Below are 23963 nucleotides of genomic sequence, written 5' to 3'. Positions count from 1 at the left end.
ATGTCATGTTTAGGAAAACCATGATTCCCTCAGGACTGATTTCTCATTTACTACTTCAAAAATTATATGTCTCAAGAGAGCTTCTAAAGGCATCTTTGACTGTCTTTTTCCTTCTAGTCTCATTTGTTTTGGTATTATGAATCCTACAACTCCCTAATGTATCATGTGAGGTTGCTGAAGTATATATTCTTGCTGCAACTGAGATGTGAAGGAAGGGGTACTTGTTAAGGGATTACTACTGCTCCTTGCTCAAATGTTCCAGCAATTTCAATGAAGTGTTTATGTCCAGATTTTGTTGTTTATCTGTCAGTTCATTATTTAAGGCCAGTCTGTCAAAATAGGTTAAATATTCTTTGGGAAACATGATCACATCTTTGAGACACCACAAACATGTTTAATACAAAAAGATTGGCTTGATAAAAGAAACATGATAAACTTGCATCCCACAAAATACTTTTCTGTTGTTCCATGTAGATTTCTAAGAGCACCAGTACACAATGACAAATCTCATGGCAATAAATTCCTGGAAAAGGCACAGAGAGACACCAGCAAAGCGGTGAAAATGATTGCTGATGATTTGTTCTAACTACTTGACCTTGTGACATCTCCCCCAGATATATGATCAAGACGGGACGCTGCAGCACTTTATTGATGGTGGGGAACCCAGTAAGTCAAGCTGGATGAGGTATATCCGATGTGCAAGGCATTGTGGGGAACAGAACTTAACAGTGGTTCAGTACAGGTAAAGTATATTTTTATTTACTCAATGCAACAAAATAAAATGTTTTCAGTGAAAAGACAGAATGTAACTGTCACCAGTACTACAGCCTTTGATTGCAAAGACAGTAGCACGGCTTTTGTTCATTTGTTTGCTCATTTGAGGCAACACAAAAGCTGCAGAGTGGAGCTCCTGGAAATAAATACAGCCCCGCATCGCTCATGCGCCCACCACACTGCACAGAGACCTCTGCACTTTTTCAGTCTAATCAGAAGCAAGCTAACGCAAGCAACCCTCTGCCCTTAATAAAGATGCATGTGCTAGAAGAAGGGGAAAAATGGCAGGAGAGGGGCTTTGAGCACAAAAACTTTCTAAGAGTCAGTCATGAAGCAGACATACATCTAAAGCTTAAATGTTCAGTGCACCTGCTAGCCAAGATTGCTAGTGCTTGTGTCTCTTACGTCGCTGGCTAGAGAAGGTCAAAATGTGAAGAAAAATGTAAAGAAATTATGGTGCATTTTACTTTGTACTCACAAACAGATCCAGAAAACCCAAACGACACATTACATAAATACAAGATCTCAGCTATAATCAAATCTTTTGCCTTAGAATCAGAAGCAACTGCTTGGCCTTACTAAACGTGGTAGGAAGCACATCAAAGAATGCCCTGGGCTTGCCAGTCACAATGAGAAATCCTGATTTTCATTTGTTGCTTTAGAGAGTAGAGTTACTTTTCTTTAGGAAGAATCTTAAACTATTTAAAGTACCTTTAAAATTAAAAATAAAACGTACAAAAGCAAGCTAAAATAAAATATATAAAGTTTGATTATCCCATAGGGTTCCAATTTAACAATGGTAAAATTGTTCAATTGCATTTTCAGCTTTTTTATTCTCTGGCCAGTTGACTGAATAATGCTGCAGTTAAAAAAATAACAATCCTATTTATACATTACATATCTTTTATTATACACTTAAGTATCTGATACCTATGCCTAAAATCCCATTAGATTTTAAATAAACACACCGGATAGTGAATAAGGATTGCTGTGATGAAAGAGTATTTTTGTAGGTATCTTGTGAACTATTTCTCAGTGTGGTGGTGTGTGTGTGTACACATACATATATAAATAAGAAAAAAAATATATGCGTACATATATATATATGACAAACCTAAATGAATAGTGAGCATGAGAAAGTCATTACACATCTGTCAATATTAAGTGGATTTTACAACTCTCCTTTCATGATGGAGTTTTTACTTAGAGTTCCCTCTGTTGATCTGTTTTCGATTACTTCAGATCTTTACAAAATGAACTACAAAAACACAATTTAAAAAACTGGCATCCATCACCAGTGACTGCATCCAAGTGTAAGAAAATAGAAAAGTTGGACACTGAAAAACCAGCCTAATTTTTATTGTACATGGACATCCTCCTCACAGAAAGTCAGCTGGTTTAAATTCATTCTGTTATGATTTGTAATATCTAAATGGAATTTTCTTCAAAGTGCTCTTGATTGATTGACCCTTAGCTGAACGTTTTGTTTTTATTTTGAGGCTGACAATAATGTTTGTTGGCATGTGTTCTGCTTCAACTGTGTTGGGACGCCATGAAGCTATCTTTATGAGTCATCCAACCACAATACTAAATACATGTCAGCAAAGGAAATATTATCCGAAAAGGGAAAAATCCCTTTGATGTACTTCAGCATGCAGAGATTTCTGCGAGTTTTGGAAGCTCTGCACGCTTGTAAGGGACGGTGTATGCTTACACTTTTTTTCCTTGCCTACTCCAAGCCCCACAGACCACCCATTGCTCAAAAACAGTTCTGCTCTTTCAGCGGCGAAGTGTGTCATTTGGTTTTAGCACATTCATTTGCCGGGCTGCTGTGTTTATGTTAAGGGAAGCCAAACTGAGAGATGAAATGTTACAAGGGTGAAGTACAAAGTAGACTCAATTTTTCTCGAGTTAGGAGATGCTAGTAATTTATAGCGTGGCTCCGATTTTTATTTTTATGTAACAGTGGAAAGAACTAATGAAATGCATAGCTCTGGGAAGAGAGAGAGAAGAGGAGAGGAGGAGGAAGAGGAGGGAAGGAGAGGGGGAGACACAAAGGGGAGAGTTTTTGTCAGATATTCATAGAAGGGTAAGAAAACCATTCTGCTTAGCTAGCAGTGCCCTCCTGAGACAGGGTGGCAGTAAGCGAGGAAAATAACAAGATAAATGAAATTTTTGCAGCTGCTAGTAAAATATTGAGAATCTGCACTTTTTTATTGATCTGTATGATCCTGTTGCCAAGAGCCACTTTGCGGTGACAAAATATGTTGACAAGTGCATATCTCACTGCCATGAAAAATGTGGTAAAAAGATTCTCCTTATGTCTGCAGTGTTATACAAGGAACAAATTGCATCGCTACAGACAATTCTTTATAGAAAGTCTAAATTTAAGGCCTACCAACTCTAAACACTTTTATCTTGAACTTCAGGCTAACGTTTGTAGCAATTCTTCACTCAGAAAACCAGTTGAGGCCAACATTTTTTTTTTTTTTTTTGGTCTATAGATGTTTTACTGCCTTACATAAGCTGTTGTAAAAAATGGTCATTTCTTGGTACTTTGACTGTATCATTTTGGGTATGTAATCCTTCAGCGAGAGTGGAGGGTTCTTCTTTTACATATTGAATTTCTATCCGTCTCACAGGAGTGTTTTACTGTTCCATGTGAAGCCTAAGGGAAAAGCCACTACAAACTGATACACATTTTTATTTTATCTTGTGCCTGATTCTAACCTCACACAGAGTTTGCCCCCATGTGAATCTGTTAAGTGTAGAAGTATCACTCTGAAGCTATTTACACCAGTGCAAGATCAGGATAAGGCTCTTGTTTTTATGCTAGAGATTCTAGGACTTTTCCTTCCCCCTGTCTCAACACCCAGTTCAATGGTCTAGGACTACCTACAGGTTTTTCCACACAGTGATATGATAAGATACCACATTTACACTAACACTAATTTATACTTACTGAGGGATCATCAACATTACCTCATGTTCCATAAAGGGGAAGATTTTATGGTTTTATGTTCAGATTTACCCCATTTTTGCATTCCCCTAAGTCAAAGTCTGTTTTACTTAGCAATCCAAGATCTCTCTTTTGCCATAATGAAAGGCCATGTTACACTATTTCAAACCTCTTGCTAAATGAACTTGTTAAAATGAAAGAACTGTTGTCTCTTTGCCCATAAAATAAGTTAACTTTAGTTTAGATGACAAATGCAAAGCTGTTTAAATGGTTCAGCTTACTGAACTGGGTGGAGAACTCTGATGCTGCTACTGTGTGAGCAAACTGTAGCATTTCTAAAATCACTTTAAAAGCGACAGTGCAAGAAAATACCTGTTTTTTCATAAAATCTTGGTGCTTGTAAAATCTTACTGTTAAAATGTGCTAGGAATAAAGTGCCTGTAAGCTCTTTCTTACTTTGTGCTAAAGGAACAAAGCCATTTCTTGATGATAAATTTGGTTTTAAAATGATCAGTAAGTTGTTCTTCTAGTTATCTGCAGAAGGGCTTCCAAAACTATGGATTTCTACTGTAATGCTGTATCACACTGTGTATGATAAGAGGAGAATGCTCTATTTCTAAATTGGGCTTTTTTTTCTTTTTCTCTTGATTAGGTCAAATATATTCTACCGGGCTTGTATAGATATTCCCAGAGGCACTGAGCTGTTGGTCTGGTACAATGACAGTTACACATCTTTCTTTGGAATCCCTCTCCAGTGCATTGCACAAGATGAAAATTGTAAGTTCTTCCTTGAATTTCTACCTCTGTAAGCCAGAATTCCTGTTTCATACCTAATCAGTTATATTCCTAGAGTATTCTAGGACATATTAAATTAAATCTAAGGTAAGATTGATGTGTTCAAAATAAAACCCTGAAGCTGATACACTTAAGCTGTGCAAAATCATGGTATGGTTATCTAAATAAATTGAGGTGTTTGGAAGTGTGCAGATATATGCAGTTAAATAGCAGATTTCATAGAATTATAGGATCATAGATGCATAGAGTCATGGATGCATTTCCTACCGTGGCAGCCCCGCATAGCTTGGTAGTGTGTAGAATCACTCTTCTAAGTGATTCATTCCTGGTCTATTCCTAACTAATATGCTTGGCCCTCTCTGTTGTTATCAGACCTATCCCAAGACACTGTCTTGCCAAAGCAGAAATGTACTGCAGGTCTATGAGGCCTCTGTTAGTGATCTTTCATTCTATTATCATTGCCTATGTTGAGAAAAGCTTTGTCTGACTGATTATAGAGATGAGATCCTTGTGGTTAAAAGGTAAAAGCCAGCCTCTCTAAATAATAACTGAATGTGAGTAATCTGGAATGAGAATGAACTTCCATTCCATCCTAGCCATTCCCATTTCCATCCATTCTTCTGCTCCTTCTCAATATTTTATTTTTAGTTTGCTAGGAATTGCAACAAAATTAAGCATGTAACTCTAACACAGACCCAGTGCAATCTAGAGCTGGATATGAGTAATCCAAGCACACCCTTCAGTTTCACTGTGTGTGGAACGTGATTAGAGATTGCATTAAAGACCTCACTTCCATTTTGACAGCTATGTGTATCTATATGGTGGAAGAAACTAATAATGGATGTCTAATTGGCTTTGGTCTAAAGTAACCCTGTGGCTATCCATGCTTAATTACATACAAGATGTATTTTTTTGGTCAAGTACTTGGTTACTTAAACAGCAATGATAGGATGAACTCGTGTCTCGTAGCAACTTAAATACTCAACTATACAGTAATAAACCAGCAAGATAGCAGGCATTAAACTGATAAAAATAAACACCCTTTTTCATCTTGAGTTTCGAAATCTGTTGGGCTTGAGAAAGGTTTAAAAGAAATTTAATTACTGGCAGTAATGTTTGCTGATAAAACTCACGCTCTGCCGTGTATAATATAGAAATATTATTTTTTCTTTCATGAAGCTTATAAAACCTTTATTTGAAAAGCAAAGCATTAAGCCTAAAATCTCTAACTATTGTCACTTGCTATTTTGATGTGAGAGAAACCAGAGTTTCATCCACAGAGAAACTGACATGAATAGACGAAATTCATCTCTGAGCATAGAGAAGCAGGCTTGATTGACTTCAGTACCACTTAAGCCTTCAGAGTAGACCTTCTGCTTATCTTCTGCACACGAGTAGTTTCACCAAGTACAAATTCTGCCTATATTCCTTAGATCTTTAATATACTCATCTTATTACTTCTGTGGACTTCTACGGATAGAATATCCACACTTCTCATGTGAGGATGTTGGGGCAAAATGAAAGTATACAAATTGCTTCTTGTAGTGAAGAGACATAGAAGATGCATTGTATGTCTGGAAACTTCTGTTAGACAGCCTAATCGATGTAACTCTCCTTAGAAATCAAGTCCTCAGATACTCCAGAAAAGCATAGACTAGGAAGGACCTCAACTTAATTAAAGTAAATAGCATGTAATATTATAATATTGGAGTCGTTACGATTGGTGGAAGGTATTAGAACATAACTCTGTGAAGTAACTGGCATTATTTAAGGTATTACCAAAACATTAGTTTGAGTTACGGTTTAATTGTACATTAAATAATATTAGATGATTCCAACTTATAACTGAAATCAAATTCTCATATTTGTCCTTAGAAACCTAAAATCATGTCTTACCTTAACAGAGTTGGAGTTTCTAATCACCTACTCAGTAGGTGCTGTGTACTTATACACTTTGTGAGAGTAACTGTGTGAACGTATGCAGACATAAACATATGCATACAACATATTTAATTTTAGAATCTCCATTAAAATATTATCTGATGAGGTTGAGTGTGCCAAAATTGGAAAGCATGAAAAGGTGCTGGGCCCAGGTGGCCTAAATTATGCTTCTTTTGCATTGTGGTACAATTTTTCATTAGCTGACCCTATTTTTCCATAGGACTCTTGCTTCATTCACTGCATGAACTAGATGATACTCAAGGAGTGAGGCAGCAGCTGAACTTTCTTCTATATGTTTTACCTCCTGCCTGCTATTAGCCTTAATCATACGAGTCATGGTGAAGTCACTGCTTTGTGCTGTAGGGGCTGTGTGACTATTTGTAAGATGCAATAGTATTATATCCTTAGTAGCTGCCCTTTGAGAGGATAAGGGAACTATTGCAGCAGTAAGCCCTGTCGTATCTCAAGGAGTGCCTGAGGAAGTGTTTTTTCTCCATGCTCTCAAAATTCATGCTTGTCTGTGATAGAGCAATTGGACATGCTGACTGCAACATGCAGAGTGAGGGTATCACAAGTGCAACAGCATTTTCTTTCAGATGACAATCCCATTTGTGCAATAAATGTATATCCCAATCAGGCTTCTCTTTAGTTCTTCTAGTCTCAGATACTCCTTTGCATGAGTTTTCATTTCAGTGTCACAGAAACAGCATCATCCATTGAGATCACTGTCTCATTCAAGCCCATTTTTTTTTTGTGGATTGTTAAAATAAAGTTGTTTAATTCTAGTGTCAAGAAAAATGGATGTTGGTATTTTTTTTTTGGTGTGTCCCAAAACTGTATTAGTTTTAAAAAGGCATCTTATTTACTTTTCTTGTTTTCTCCCAGTGAATGTCCCTTCGACTGTAATGGAGGCCATGTCCAGACAAGACACCCTACAGCCATTTAATAAAAGTAGCAAACTATCCCCTGCCACTCCACAGCGATCCATAGTATTTCCACAGACTCCGTGTAGCAGAAATTTTTCTCTCCTGGATAAGTCTGGGTCCATCGAGTCAGGATTTAACCAGATCAGTGTCAAAAACCAACGAGTTCTTGCAAGCCCAACTTCAACAAGCCAACTAAATTCTGAGTTCAGTGACTGGCACCTTTGGAAATGTGGGCAATGCTTTAAGACTTTCACCCAGCGGATCCTGTTACAGATGCATGTGTGTACGCAGAACCCCGACAGGTAAAGCCTAGGCTCTCTTTGTTTCTGTATCTACTGATAGCCAGATCCACTGCTTTCTTCTTTTATCAAGCTGTTATCATTTCCAAAACCAAACCATTATTAGGAGGAGCCTGTACAACATAATTCATCTGCAGCTGTGTGAAGTAAGCCGATAAAAACTATTGCTTGACTTCACTATTTCTACAAACATTTGGTGCCTAAATGTGCAGATAAAAGGAAATAGCTAAGGATATAATCTTGTTTTCAGAATCGTTTGGTACATCTGATGGAGACAACAAAATAGAAGGAAAATTTATGAGTATCATAGGTGGAAAAATGAGGTCAGGATAATCAAAAGTCTCTCTGTCTTCCAAAGATAATCTAACTTGCTGCTCAGTGGCTGTCACAGTCATTTCAGGGTTCACCTATAGTGTGCAATGTGTATGAACTTAATTAAGTACTAAGAGGTAATGAATTGGAATTTTTTGCTTAGTACTATTTTTCTTCAGAGCATGCAAACCCATAAATCGTGCAAAGCTGTCAAAAGGAAATACCTACTCCACTAGTGATGTGGAGGAAAACAGATGCCACTTATTCAATAAACTAATATCCACACAGAAGAAAAATGTTGACTAGATACCTCAGAGTCAAAGTTGGTTTGAAAGTTTGTCAATACAGAATTTTATGGCTGTGAGCTGAGGATGAAATTTAGCTGAACAAGTGAATTAAAATTTCAGGTACTCTGACTAGTGGCACAGTAAATATAATGGAACCATTATTTATGAATCAAACCTGGTTTATTTGACAATTTTGATAGCTGGCAGGACAAAAGACAAAAATCAAATTAATTCAATAAAAAAGGCTGCCCGAGGCTGTCTCTTCTTCAGCTGTGAAGAAGGTATGAGAAGATCATTCTAAAACCAGCATTTAATTGTGAATTACACTTAACTGAAACACTACCAAAAACCAGTAAACAGAGAGTCTGTGCACATGTTTGTATGCATGTCTGTGTCTCATTGTGTACGTGGTTATATACGTGTACACATTTGCTTGTGTGATTCTGTCATGTGGAGATAGTGAAGTATAAATCCAGTTTCCCAAGAAGAAATGTCAAACATGGTAAGGGAAAATCTGCATAGAATTTAAAGAGTTGATAATATTGTGAATGCGAACAAGCCCTTTCAATATTTTCTGAATTTGGTGGTGGCAGAAACAACCACCATGCTAAGAAAGTTGTAGGACATGACTGCCAATTTAAATGCCACGATGTAGAGTATAGGTCCTGACAGATCCACTCTACTAAGTTTCGTGGACTCTTATATTTCCAGTATATTAAAGAATCCTAAGCATACTGTAAACCATAATATGCTCCACCAGATGGTCTAGAAGAGGTCTGTTGTGAGGCTTCCCCACATACTTTTTCAGTGACTCACCTAACAAGGTGTGATGCTTAGATTTCATCCTTTCCCTCACTTGAACCTCTGTCTTCGTTTATGAAGAACCAAGCTGCGGATAATAGTTAATGCAAGAAGAGTCTCCCCTAATGGGGCTTTTCTGCACTCTAAGGGGTAGTTAAATATTCATTCTGCCAGAGAGAGAAAATTAGAGTAGTTTTATCCTACAGTTAGATCTGTTGTCTTGGAGGTGAGAGATTGGGTTTTTTATTTTTATTTGTTTTGTCCTAGGTATATTATGTCAAATATTGCCTGAAACACAGGCTACATTTTAAGTCTTCACTCTTAGAAGTGAACACCCTCATTAGTAGGTTACTGATTCATGTTATCTTTCTGTTTTGTCTCTCCCATGCTTGCCTAATTTGTCCATGCAGAACAGCTTCAACAAGAAAGTGTAGAGCATTTTTAGCTCAGAATACCCTACAGCCTAATAGGAAAATTATCTAGATCAGAAGATGAGTTGGCTGCCCCAGGAGCAGAGAGAGAAAAGGGTTATTAGAGAAAGAACCCAGCAGATCTGGGAAGGATTGTGGTAAGGACTCTGACTCATACAGGTTGAATCCCAGCAGCTTTCAGGAAGATTCAAAAGATAATAGCTAACGCCTTTTTCTAAATATTGATACTGGCTAATTCAGCTGATATCCTCTTTGGAAACCTGTTCTTAAGAAACATTTTCTCTTGTGTTATATAGAGAGCATAAAACCTAAATGAACTTGTAATACACTCTTAGAATCAATCTATCTCCTGCATAGATACTAGATACTGCAGTGCTTTGATCTGTGACACCTGTGTTCGCTACGTACTGAAAAATAGCTTACATCTTTATGTTTTCACTAAACAAGTTGTGCAGACTCCTTTTGGAGGCCAGTTTTATAATGCCTTCTTTGTTCCCACGAGGCGTGCCACCAACATAACTGCTGTAAAAGCATTTCCCAATAGGTTTATTTAGAGCATTATGTGGGATATCAATCACACAAATCTGTTTAAGCTCACTGCCATTAATTCAGTATGTGAAATTACCAGAGTAACAGTTACTGCAGATCCTAACTCCCCTAGGATCTGGGTTCTCATATCCCTGGTTAGAAGTCATTACATGTTGATCTTACATCAGAGGTAGCTTTTTGTCTTTTAGCAAGTACCAGTAGATCAGCTATTTAGTGATACAGTGGCTGGAAAACAGTTGTCTTTGGTTTCTTAAACATACTACATTTCTCCAGATGAAAAATTCCTGAACTGCTGTATAAAATTTCCAGGAGACAAGATAGATACCTTCTTGCTAGCCTGAAGTCCTGGGTGCAACATTCTGTTTTGTATTTTCTCAACAATATCTGTAGCACCACTCTGGCTGATAAACAGCTTCCCATTTATTGTCAGCAATTTGTGAGCACACCAGCCACTGTTTCTCTGATGTGACTGAAACAGCAGAGCCTGTCTTCTCTAGGAAATGACTTTAGACTATCTGTTCTTGCTTGGTATTTGTTTTTCAACAGTGCCAATTACCTACAGCAAGAGATGCAGGGAAAATGTTTTTGAATCTATAGAGGAATCCAGTTCATGGACTGAAATTTGAGAAAAGCAGACTACTTGGTGCTAGAGAAATTAAAAAAGAAATAAAAAATTACTTGAAAGCCACTTAGATTCAGAAAACATCTGAATGAGGTCAGATACAAAAAAGGCCGAATATATTTAATTCCATTAGGCAGTAAGAAGGAAATGGTCCTATTTATCAGGCAGATGATTTAAAAAATAAAATAATAATTAAACAATTATGAATAAAAAGTAGAATTATTAGAATAAGCTAAATTTGGAGATTGTTATATTTTGTAGGGCTTGTCTTCGAACTTATTGTTAACTGGGTGTGGATGAGTATGGAAAATGAAGGTTTAAATCCATCAAGATTTTGATTCTGAGACTTCTGACTCTTTGGGACTTTTTTTAAGCTTTGCCTGGACTGAAGCAGTTTGAGCAACTATTTCTTGAAGCAGAAGTCAGAAATCTATTTAATCTTCTTATTTATTTGTTTGTGTATTTATTTATTTGAAATTTGTTGTGGTGGTTGTTTCTTCCCCCACTGCAGAAATTCTGAACAATCCTATTTGAGGTGTCTCCAGAAAGGAGTAACTGAAAGCCTCTGATCACAGTGAAATCATTTTTAGAGCAGTATTTTAAATTTCTCTTATTTTTTTTTAAACAGCAACCACTTTTCTAATAACGACAGAGTCTCTTCTAATGACATCTTTCTTCTTTCACACCACGATCACCAGATTCGGGATGTATTGGTGTGGAGGAAAGGCAGATTGCCGCAGTTCCCAAGAGCTGTCTCTGACATATTTTCATATACAATATGTACATCTGTGATATATATTCTCACTGACTGCCATGTATTTAACCTGATAATTTGAGGGAAAATCTACTCTATATGTTCTATCTGTACCTGATAGACTGTGGATGTTTTCTGGCACTTGTAATTCTTGTTTACTCTGTGTTTTCCTGTAGCACCTCAATTTTAAATTGTGATTTTAAAAACACCAAACAAAAACAACCAAAACCAGGACTATGAATTTCAAAGTTGGCAATGTAATAGGTCTTTTTCCCCAAGATCATAGCTCAGCCCATTTTGTGTTTTTTCTTTTCCGTTATAGGTTCTGTGTCTTTGTCCTTGATGTTCTCCCCAAGTCCACTAATTAATTTAAACATATCCCAGAACAGACCTAAAAAAAAGTAAACGTTGTGAGAAGACTTGTCTATTTCTGCTTATGGAGTGGCTATGCAATATTGCTCAATAAAAGTAAGCATCATGCTGAATTTAATGTTTATTCTTACATAATCTTTTCACAAAAGTTTGGAAACTACCTTTCCATAGGACAGCTGTGACCTAACTCCTCTGGCTGCAGCTCTGCCCTTAATGCTGTGTTGTACACAGGCCTGGCCCTGAAAGCTGTTTCTGGGCCTATTTCAGTGTGCCCTGCTTTCAGTTTTTGCACAGCCTGTGGTGTGTCAACCTTCCCCCTGTCATGCTGTGAAACTGTGCCCTGGCTCCAGTGGATCCATATGTCCCATGCTTGGAGACCATGATATGAATCAAATTGATTTTTCTACTCCTTCTGAGTCCTCACCAAGGAGAAATGCACTTTCAATTGCATGTTAGTCCCTCTTCTTTTAGCTAGTGCTTTTCTAGCTTTTTATAAGAGAAAGAAATTACAGCAATGTGCTATTTTGTCTCCCTGATCTGACAGTGTTTCAATGATAGAGTTACTGGTATTCAGGAACTCATCATTACAAGCAATTGCTCTTCTAAGGGTTGTGCTGGGATTCCATATGCTTCCGAAAACAACAACTTCACTTCTGAAGATGCCTCACTGGAAACCTGTTCATCATAAAAGAAATAATTAGAAAATTAAGTGGAAAATAATTATAAGATTTTCCAGGATTCTAATAATTCAGACCAGGAATAATTTTAAATGTAGAAAATAAGTTTACATTGGCTGGATGTACTTACAAATCAGAAGTTGGAAAGTACATTATTCTAGCAGAGGAATAGTACAAGATAAATATTTAAAATCTGTGTCACTTTTGGTAAGTGAAAATCTAAAAAGAATCAACCTAAATAATCTAAAAAGAATCAACCTAAATGTCCAGTTGTCTGTCGGGAGCTCTTCCAGATGCAAAGATACGGATTTTTCTATTGTTATCCCTTAACATGCCCCGAAGCAGGAGTTTTGGTGAGGTTCAACAAGCCTCACAGGAGAACATGGGTTTTGTACTGGTCCTATACATTATGTACTTTCACTCAGAAAAAAATCAGTTACAAAAGTGAGAAAATTCTAAGATGAGAAAAGACATCACCAAACAGCAAAATCCTCCAAGAGATTATTCAAATTAGGGAGCAAAATGTATTCTCAACTGGTTTCATTTTAAGAATGTAACTTGAAAAAATTGGAAAAGCTCACAATCTAAATAACTGCAAAACTTGAAAACCATTACATTACAGTTACTCCTTTCTGAATTTCACTTTAAATGATCTGTGTTTCTGTAGTGGTCCATAATACAGTTAGGGGCTGTAAGACTAGGATCTCTAGAAAAAGCTGGTGTTAAGTAAACTTAGACAGGTGATTAATGGTGTATGGGGTTAATGATGACAGTGTCATTTTTCTAACAGGAGAATTTGCTTCTAGGTAAGTAGATTTCCTTTCTTTAAGCTCAGACAGGAAGACAGAGAACTAGAAAAATATGTAGCTTGGTGTTTTATGAAAAACATTAGAACCATTTCTGATGGCTGTCAGCACATCATTCTCCTCTGCACATTGCTATGTATCAGTTTGGCTGTTCTTAAATATAACTGAAAAATCCTATATGAGAAGGTTTTGATCATCTGGAAAAGCTTGCAAGATCCTTTGTATAAAATTCAATGATCACATATTCAAAACTATGTTCATGACAACTCAAGGACAAATTTTTATAGAACAAAATATTTCTTCATGTAGTCAGCGTGTACTTCAAGAGCTTGGTATACCTGTTTTGTCAAACTGATTACTTTCATGCTTGCTAATCTGCCTATACCTCTGCAAAGGAATATTTTAGTTATGTAGGCTTTCACATATGAAGTGTTCATTTTGTTTGAACATTAATTTTCTGGAGGATCAACACACATCTGGACTGTGACACAACTGTGCTTATATTCACGTACATACCTTGAAGCTCAAGAAGGTACAATATGATCTCAGTTATTCCAGTGAGTTTTTCTGGTCTGGGAGTACTAGACTAGCAGCACATCTTTAAAATACAGCCTATGAACACCATCATTTTTGTCATTATGTCCCTGTTCCTTCTGTCTGCAAACCTCTACTGTAAAGAGGTCACCATCTTAATTTGTTGTTCCAGTGCAGACCAAAGTGATGGCAGAAGACATAACTGTTACATCAAAGACAGGCTTGCTTTGCCCATGTCAATGTACTCACTGAACCGAGCATTGCTCATGTTCAGTCCTTCTGCAACACTTTCATTTTTTTAAAAAACAACATATTGATTTCATTTTCTGCCAAGAAAAATTTCAGAGAACAGTAAAACTGTTACCAGAGGACAAAATGATAACTTCTATACTTATTGAATGACTTATTTTGCTCTTGTAAAAAACAGTTATCCAAAACTTGTCAAAAATTGGCATATTTGAATCTGCAACTGTGCAAATTAGATACAGCATTTTAAAATAGTTACAGTATTTAAATACATTTATAGTTTTTCTTTTTAAAATGAGCTTTGTTTAATGTGGCATATATTTAGATTGAAAAAAATACTTATTCTGAACATTTTAGTATTAATCAGAATTGCCTGTGTATCAACTGGAGAAATGCATCCCCTGCAAAGAGAAGGATAACTTCTTTAATAGTTTTTCTCCTTAGATATGGATGAATGGCAAAAATACAGTCAAAGTGACCTAGCAATAGGTGACTTTTTACACTTCTCTTTTTCTTGAGCATCAGCCAGTGAAATGTGTTCTGAGTGCATGTATTAATACCCTTTGTAAACAAGAAATTAGTTTTGAGCCAGTGTAGGGGTAAAAACATTTTACTTGGCATTATAATGTTCAGTTGTAACTGGTTTGGAATTTTGACTATTTACAGGCAAGTTATGGTATGACTTTTCCCTATATGAAATTAATCACATTGACTTAAAAAAATAAAAGCTTAATTGGTTTTATGTAGTGTTGTATCATTTATTGTGGTAGCTGTTAAAAATAGATAACCAGAGGCTAATAGATGTTAATGGTCCCTTTCACTATTAAAAAAATCAATGTTTCTTGGAAACAGAATATCTTAATGTGTTATTTTTTGCTTAAAAGTGTTTGATTTGAAAATATCCAAACAAATAAATATGCATTCACATATCATCTTTGTTTTAGCAGCTCTTGAATTTTCATGTCAAGTTCAATAAATATTTTGTGTGCAAATTAACTGTGCACTTTGAGTAAGGAGAAGACTGGGCATGCTACTACTTGTCTTCCAATAAGAGACATATATTCAGTATTTATTTTTCTGTTAAAATATTATTTTACATATCTTGTGTACTTTTTTAAGTACATCTAGGTTAAGTAACCTTTCCACAGCTTTTATGAATTTCTTTCAAACTTGTTGGAGAGCAGTTAGATTTTCAAATGTAAGTAATTAAAATTGTAAGCTATTGAGTTATTGACCAATACTGAGCTATTAATCAAGCTAAAAAATTCTACAATCAGGGTTCAGTGCTCTGAAGCACTGTAAAATAATAGTATTTGTGTTCAGTGATGCAAGTAGCCACAATTAAGCAGTTCACTTGACAAATGAGATAGTTCACTTTATTTTGCACTTAATTGAATTGTACATGCTTGGTCGCCATTGTCTCCTTCCTTTTAGTTTTGGTTTCTAGCCATTTAAACATACACATTTATTAAAGAGAAAGCAATTAAGTTAGAGGTGGCCTTTTGCTCTAGAAATGAGACATCAAGAGCTCTGACCTATAATGTTGTACAGGGTTGAAATCATTAATACCCATCTAGAAAAGAATCTTAATTTTCCTAACAAAAAGTCTGATGAGATTGTTGGACTTTGTTGCTAACTTAACTGAAATATCAAAAGGAAAAAGAGCCATGTAGGATGTTGTTATCAAATCACTTTTACCAAACAGAAATATACAGACATTGTTACCTCACATTTTATTTTAGTTAGCAATGGTATTTGTGTGTCGGCAGTTCTGTCTCACCTTTCTGTCCCTTATCCTTTCTTTTCTGTGTTTGCAGTCTGTTTGTTATGATTCTGAATTTGTAACATATCAGTCAGTTTTGTTTGTCTGTTATGTTTGTTTTTAACAAATTGTGGTGTTGAAAACCTAAGCTCTGGGTTTCATTTCAAGATCATAAAAAGAAGTGCTTTCAGTCTGGATGGGAGAAATATGTTAATTAGATGCAAATGTTTTCAACAGCAGTAAGAAAATAGAAAGGTAATTGTAACATGGTGATTATCTATTCCGTTGTCTCTCATTGAAAAAGGTGATCTCAGAAAATCTAGATTCCTCCAGACCAATATGAAGAATTTAATTCAGACAGTTACAGAACCCACCTAGGATATAGATTTAACAATCAGACATTCATTTGTAGGTAAGACTGTAGCTGGCACCAACAGAGGATTTCATGAGTCTCTTAGTTCAGATGTGTGGATGTGTGAGGAGGTTTTTTTTGATGAAGGAGTACCATATTGAGTTTGGGAGGAATAAAGCAGGCATATGATGTGTAATGTTGGCTCATAGCTTGATGAATTATATTTTGTGGGGCAGGATGCCCGCAGACTCTCAGTCAATTCCTGCCCAAGCATTTCGCGTTTGATAAAGAGATGATGAAACTTTAGGTATGTGTCTCCCGAGAAGGCTCCAGAGAAGTGTACCCACAGTTCTCTTTGCAAGTTGTTGGGAAGACCAGATGTTCCTGCCAGTATAGTTTCCTGCTTAAGTCAATAGAAAGCACTGATGGTGTTGCATTTCTCTTTTTCACTGCAGGCCCTACCAGTGTGGTCACTGCTCCCAGTCCTTCTCCCAACCTTCAGAGCTGAGGAACCATGTAGTTACACACTCCAGTGACAGGCCTTTCAAGTGTGGCTACTGTGGTCGTGCCTTTGCTGGTGCCACAACACTCAACAATCATATCCGGACACACACTGGGGAAAAGCCCTTCAAGTAAGTACTTGAAGCCAGCAGCCTTTGCCAGCTGAGATTAGAGAGGGAAATGCATTGCTGCTGTTCACTAGCATCTCTGCTCCATACCAGCACAGGGCAGAAGTTCCCTTGAAAGCCAAGGTCAGACCACCAGATATAACCACCCTTAGTGGTGTGGCTAAAATCAGAATAAAGCCAGGCTTGGGTCTTGGTGACTTGCTAGCCTTGAAAAATTTTCTGTCTTCTGATGAGAATTTGATTTTTTAATGAAATGACAAGCTGCTGTGAGGGAACCATAGCTGAAAATACACAGGTTGTGATGGAAGGAAATTAATATGATTCTTTGATGTCTGTATGATGAGTTAGATGCAACTTCACATTAAAGCTAATTTGGATCTGGTCAAATATAGGGGAGAAATAGTCATCTTTTTTTTAGTCTCAGAATCACTGCACAGAAAATGCAACTCTGGCATGTGACATAAGCGTGGTAAGATCATAGTAGTAAATTGGTAATGTTAAGCTGTCCAAGATATAAGAAAAAAAAAAAAAAAGTCACCTGGTCAAGATGGTTTTTAATTAAACAGACTGCCTATTTCTGCAGTTTCTGTTTACTAAAATTAAAGCCAAGCACACAACTGCATCTCAGAAATAATTTTCCCTCTATGCTCACCTCCAGCTACAGCACAGCTGGCCCAGGTAGATTTTACCTTCTGTTATGCAAGATTCTGCTTGCCTAACAGCAGGTGTTCTTCAATACAAAATACACATTTTCCATATTTATGCCCATGTCTTTGGTGAACCGACAGCCACAGATTTTACGGATATTTTACCTGGAACCAAAGTTTCACTTTGGAAGAAAAAAGTAGTATTGATATCAATTTGTAATGTATTGATATCACTTAATTGGGAAGCTACCTGATGTTCCTGCGAGAAATGAGAATAAGTGTAGAGGAAGGTGTGTGTGTCCCTTCCAGTTCTCCAAGGTCTGCCTGTCCCCCATCTACTTTTCTGTGTTTGTCTCCTTTTCTACTTTTGCCGTCCTGTGCTCTCTGTCTGGTTAATGTAAGAGAGCTCAGCCATGGGGCCTGTCAGAACCCCTCATAACAAGCTTGGTAGAGATACCAGTAGAGATGCTTTGCCTCCATATATGGCTGGAAGGAAGCATGACTTCTGTACATGTCTCTGCTGGGGGCAAGGGGACAGAGCCAGGAACCAAATGCTGCACATGCAGGACAGAAGAACTTGCATACCAGAAGTCGTAGCTAGGATAGGTTTGAGGTGGCAAAACATGGAAACTCAGAGCATCTAAACATGGGCTCTTCTAGAGCCAGTTTGTTGAATGCTCAGAGCCCATGGAAAATGAGCCAAAAATAGTGTGAGCAATCAGATTGATTTTATCTAGTTGCTGTGTAAATAGATTTTAGTAATTAATGGAAGAGGTTTCCGGGTCAAAATGGGAAATAGATTTCTTTTAATGTTAAGGTGTTACTTATGTGTAACCTTGTTGACTCCACTTAATTTTTTTCCTTAACATCCTGTTTTTGTCATGTTTCCAATAGATCTGCTATTTTGCCCCATTTAGAGTCATTATTTTTCCCCTTTCGTTTGGTATTTTTTTTCTCCTTTTCCAAAACGGTCTTGACTACCACACAATTTCATTTGTGAAAGGGCTTAATGTATGTACTGCAATTAACCAGTGGTTTGGAATTTGTTTTTTTGCCTTGCCCTGCTTATGCTGAAGTATTTAAGTATTCTGGGATATATCTGGCCATCCTTGAAGCTGCATGCCGGAGCAACAAAAAATGTGGATGATCTGTGCTGTTTCTTTCTAATGTATGGCATAATTTCATTCTTGCAAGATTTTTATGCATTCTTGCAAGATTTTTATGCAGTTTATTCGTTAAACTCAAGAAACAGTAAAGTACCAGTTTCTCTCTGGAAGACCTGCTGAAGTATTTGCAGTAAGCTGACTAGTAATTTCACATGAAAATTACTAGTAATATTAGCATGAAAACTACTAATTTTTTAACCCTAAAACTGGAGCTACAGATCTTCCAATCCCTGCTAGTCAGGTAAGGGTACGTATACACCCTGATCCTGCAAGCTATTCAAAAGGGCAGATTTGCCTTCCCTTGCTTGCATTTGAGAGAGTAGGTGCAGAAAACTTGTCCAGAAATTGATCCACCCACTCTGCTGGAGGAAAAAGAGATAGCAGCAGCTCATCTTGATGTCTCATCACCATCGTGCAAGACCTGGTACTAAGTAAGCTTAGAGGGGGAAAAAATCAAGAAATACTAGGAAATAAAACTGTAAATGGGACAAACAAGATTTCTGTCTCTTGCTTATGCAATTTAGTTTTAAAATGTTTGTTTAAAAAGGGATTTTGAGTGTAAAAAAAAGTGTAAAATGGAAAAGTGTGTATTTATGGTAATGTACTTACTTCTGGTGAATAATATTTTTACTATTAGCAAGAACAACCATGCATGGGTAGTGCTAAATTATTTTTCAATAAGCTAAGTTATTTTAAAAGGAACAGACATAGTTTTCAAGGCATAACCAATTTCATAGATGAAAATGGGCAGTTAGCTGGGCGGTTAACTCACATCTACTGTGAATACAATCTCACCATTTCTAGTGCAGCAAGACAGTTAGGCTTGTAAGTGGCATTTGGACAAATTACAGTGTGCATGGATTAAGAAGGCAATGTCAAACACTTAATGTATCTTTTTATGCATATTGTTTTTGGAAGCTGGTTTTAAAAATGCTGAACATAGGGTGACTATTTTAAAATACTGGGTTTAGAGGTCTAAAAAGACCTCTAAAAGAGGTCTGATTGGTTGAAAAAGATTTTTCTGTGAGAAATGCTTTCTTTGTAGGTCGTAGGCAACTTTGAATGTGTGGTGGAAGACTTTTTCTATTTGCTTTTCATTATAGATAACAATGCTAAGTGAGGTTATCTGTAGTCAAAGCTTTAGCTGCATTGCCTGGACTGCAGGTCCAGTTAGAAGGGATTTCTTTTCATGTCATCACAAGCTATCAAGTCAGCCTCACCACTGTAAAGTTTTTGTGTATTCTTATCTTACTGAAGTCTCCACTATGGCTGCTAGTCTGGGAACAAAGCTCTGAAGAAATTTAAAAGGTAGGAGATAGGAAAATTATGTATTCTTGGGTGAAATGTTAAAATGCTTATTTTGAAAATCTCAAATGAAGACATTTTTCCTTAAAATAGACTCTCAGCATTTTCTTCACCCAAAGCCTTTCACAGACTGTGACATAAACTTTGTAATTAAACTAATCCTGTCATATAATCCTCAATGTCAGTCTTTTGAAAGCATTGTGAAGCAAACAAGCAGACCAGTGACAATGAGGGCTATCTAACCAAAATCATAGAACCCAGTATCTTACAAATATCCAAAACCCATTGATGTTCATGTTTTTACTATGCCCACACAAGCAAATCACATAGGGAAATCTTGTGGTAGAATGAAGCCTTGTGTTTGGCGAGGTTGAATATTGTAGCACAACATTGCTGCTTAGAATTAAAATGGAGGCACAAACACATTGTAAAAAAAAAAAAAAAAAAAAGATGACATGTATCCAGTTTTCACTAATGGCATCTAATTGTGTGAGGACTTTTAAATTGCTACTTCAGATCTACGTTTTGTCAGGGGCAGTTTATATCACTTTCAAATGTCCTCAGATGGCTTAAGTGCAAACTAAGTGGTCTCTCAGCTAACATCATTACTGATAATACTTGTACCTACACTTGAGGCTTTACCAAAAATTTAATATATTTCTAATAGCCAAGCTTGGGCTTAGCCTCATGGTTACTTTGTGAGTGGTCACATGAGACGTAGACTCTTTTTCTTCTCTGACTGTTTCGGCTACTGTTCAACTGTCCAACACAACATTAAAAGTATGACTGGAGTACAGAAACATGCACACAAGAACATGCACACACATGATCACCAGTCTTTGTAGACATAGGTCATTCCAGTGGTTATTTGCTGTGACAGGCTGTGAAAGGATGGTTGATAAAGGGAATGAGTACATCGTAATTCAAAAGGAAAGATATTCCTGCTTTTCCTACCATTCCCACCTACTGTGAGATAGTTGTGGTGACTGCTGTGACACTATCATCTTCACCTTTCCTATCAGTTTGTATGCAGCAACAGGTTTTCTGGACCACATTGAAAAGAGAAGTCAGGGGCTTAAAACATGTCCCTGCCTGTAAGCCAGGCACTTACATATCCAAAACATTTAGTCCTGAAAATACCATCCGCACCCTTTGCAGGTGCCTAGAAAATATTAGGCATCTTAGGTAATATCTGAAGGTTACCCAGCTACATGAGAAAGCCAGGGGAATTAGGTGCCTTGCCAAAGGCTTCATTTGGACTTTTTCCAGGGGCTGTACACTGCAGATAGCATAGCCTTACCAGCAGTGATACTTGGCACCCACATCTCTCCCATCCAAAGGGTAGATGCTTGTAACGAGAGATTTATTCTTTCCCGGTCTCTCTTTAGCATCCTTCTTTTCTGTGACTGGATGAGTATTTCCCAGAACAGTGTGTAGCTGGGAAGTTAGAGCACTCTGATGGCAGAAGAAACTTGTGGATAAAGGTCAGGAACTCACATTTGAAAGAAATACAGTGAGCCTTACTCTGTGCTTTCAAGAGCAATGCAAGGGGCTGAGTGAATGCAGTGCCCATCTTTAATCTCCCAGACAAGCTCCAGAAAGGGTAAGGAGGCCTGCCACAGCTTCATGGCCAGTGTTTTTAATAAGTAGCTCTATCTTTTGGTCACGTTGTAGCCTTACTTTGATTCACATATGGCCCTATGGCATCCTGGTATAGTATGTTTCATTTATTTAGATGGACATTCAGAAATCAGGTGTTGCCACACCTGATTTTGTGAGTTATTTTGCATCTTTACCATTTACAGCTTGGTTAGAAAAGGAACCAAGCTTCCTATTATTCAGCAAGAAAAGCACCGGTCTTTGTAGATATCAAAATAACAAAACTATCAAGTTTAAGTAGATGGCAATATCTCATACAGACTAAGTTAACCCCCAGCCTTAAAATTGATTCTAATGCCTCTGTGATAGACATATATGTATATATATGTATATAAAAATAATACAATAATTTGCAAGTTTGTCAGGCAATGAAAGGTAGTATATTTTGACACACTAATCCAGTAACTAATCAGTTTTCTAATAAACAATCAGCAGTACACTAATGTGTCATCAGCACTTCAGGAGCTCTGGAGAGTGGATGATCTGCACATAGACGCTAATGAATACCCCAAAAATCATTAAGTAATCAATACTTCTGAGTTATTTTCATTGAGCTGATAGGTCTGATACATTAAAGCTGACATTTTACATTTGTCAAGATCACAGTGCAGTTTTTAACAGTGGAACAGGCTGCTAAAAATACTCCATGAAAGACAATCAAAGAAGCACAGCTTAAAAGTGTTGACATTTTAGATTGGTATGGTAGCTTGGATGAATGATTCTGTAATGTCTGTGCTAAATGATCCTGAAGCAGAACTTTCTTACCAAAAATTACTAACGTGAAGAACATACTACAGTTATTCATATTTGTAAATATCTTTCATCTTTTTTTTTTCTTTTGTGAGCAGCTAGATCAGTGACAGTTCACTTTTTATCATTCGCATCAGTGAAGAGAGAAAGATGAATACGAATTAGCTGAGCTCTTTGTTTTCCTCATTTCTCCTTTGAAGGTGAAGAATTCATCATAGTAATGCTTTTATGATAATCTTCTTTGAAGATAAAACATCACACCGCACCATTAAATCAAAGGTAGCTTTTGGAGTGAGCACTATACAAGAAGAATCTGCTGCATCCATATTTGCAACTCATCAAACACCCCTACCTAGTGTTCAGAATGCAAATTAAGAGGGCAGTATTTGGGAGATTAAATACAATAGATTCTCTCTCAGAGCAGGGATAGGGGATTCATCCCAAGCTAGAAATAACCCACATCCTAGCTACTCCAAAATTCAGTGGCTTTGTTCATTTGTTAACAAATTATTTTTGTTGCAGATTATGGTTCTTTAAAGAAAGGACAGGGTGGAAAGAGAGACAACATAAAAGACAGTGAAGCAAACACTGGTGACTGTTATGAGTTCTTGCTCAACACACAGATTTCTCAAATAGCGTGGATGTTTTCAGATAATTAAGTAACCACTAACTCCATGTGCCTGTTTAGAATGAACCTCATTGCATAATTAGATCAGATAAACAAAGAGTTTTCTCTTGTTCTAGCACTGAACAATTATTGCTTTGTGATTTCTCTTCCTCCAATAGACAATTGTAGATTTTAAATTAGCAGAAGGTGAAATTCTATTTGTCATCAATTTTTTCTAGGGGTTACAGAGCAGCAAACTGCAGACAAGCTGCATCTTTGATGGCTCACTCCTAAAAATCTCTTTTTGTTCTTTATCTATTTGAGCTGACAGTGATCAGAGCTACAGCAGGACAGGCCTCTCTGGAGAAATCACCTTCCCCCTGTCTATTGACAGATTCCTCTGTTCTGAATCAGACAGGTCTTGTCCCATCATAGGCATCAAGGCCTTGGAAGTAGCCACCAATTAGACCTCTTGAGCCAGTAAAATCTGAAGCCACTTTTGAGTGTCTCTTCTGATTAGGCAGGATGAGACAAAGCCCGTCACCCCCCCCAGCGCAGCTCCCTGGTCTCAATTTTCTCTCTTGCCTTCACCAGGTGCGAGAGGTGTGAGAGGAGCTTCACACAAGCCACCCAGCTGAGTCGACACCAGAGGATGCCCAATGAGTGCAAGCCAATAACAGAGAGCACAGAATCAATTGAAGTGGATTAACTGATTGACTGGTTGGAATTAAACTGCAAGGAAAGTCATGATTAAATGTCACGGACACTTAAGCAAAACCAGAGATTTCCTCTGAGCAACTTTCAATCAGTCCCAGAAAACCAAAAGCAGTAATAAAATAAGTAAGATGTTAAGAGATATTGATCCTGGCATGGAAGTGACACCAGGAAAGAGATTATTTATTTATGACTAGGGATAAGTCTTATTTCAATTGACAAGTTACTTGGGACTGTTAACATTTCAAGTCCCACTATGTATTGCTTTAATTCTAAAAGCCTTTATA

At 37.1% G+C, this 23963-nt stretch overlaps 1 protein-coding gene across 1 annotated transcript; it reads left to right on the top strand.

Annotated features, from left to right (window-relative positions):
- Positions 1 to 608: 608 nt before the first annotated feature.
- Positions 609 to 23671, top strand: PRDM6 (PR domain containing 6; the record flags this gene model as incomplete). The annotated part of the gene is made up of 5 exons (XM_010017620.1): positions 609 to 742; positions 4386 to 4510; positions 7355 to 7697; positions 16655 to 16831; positions 23557 to 23671. Coding segments are annotated over 5 exons (894 nt in total), but the record flags the coding sequence as incomplete, so codon positions are not given.
- Between the last annotated feature and the right edge of the window lie 292 nt (positions 23672 to 23963).

Source organism: Nestor notabilis, unplaced genomic scaffold (assembly GCF_000696875.1).
Source record: "Nestor notabilis isolate BGI_N333 unplaced genomic scaffold, ASM69687v1 scaffold6377, whole genome shotgun sequence".
Lineage (NCBI taxonomy): Eukaryota > Metazoa > Chordata > Aves > Psittaciformes > Psittacidae > Nestor > Nestor notabilis.
The sequence above is the reverse complement of the archived record's forward strand: the minus strand, read 5'-3'. Positions and strand labels throughout refer to the sequence as shown.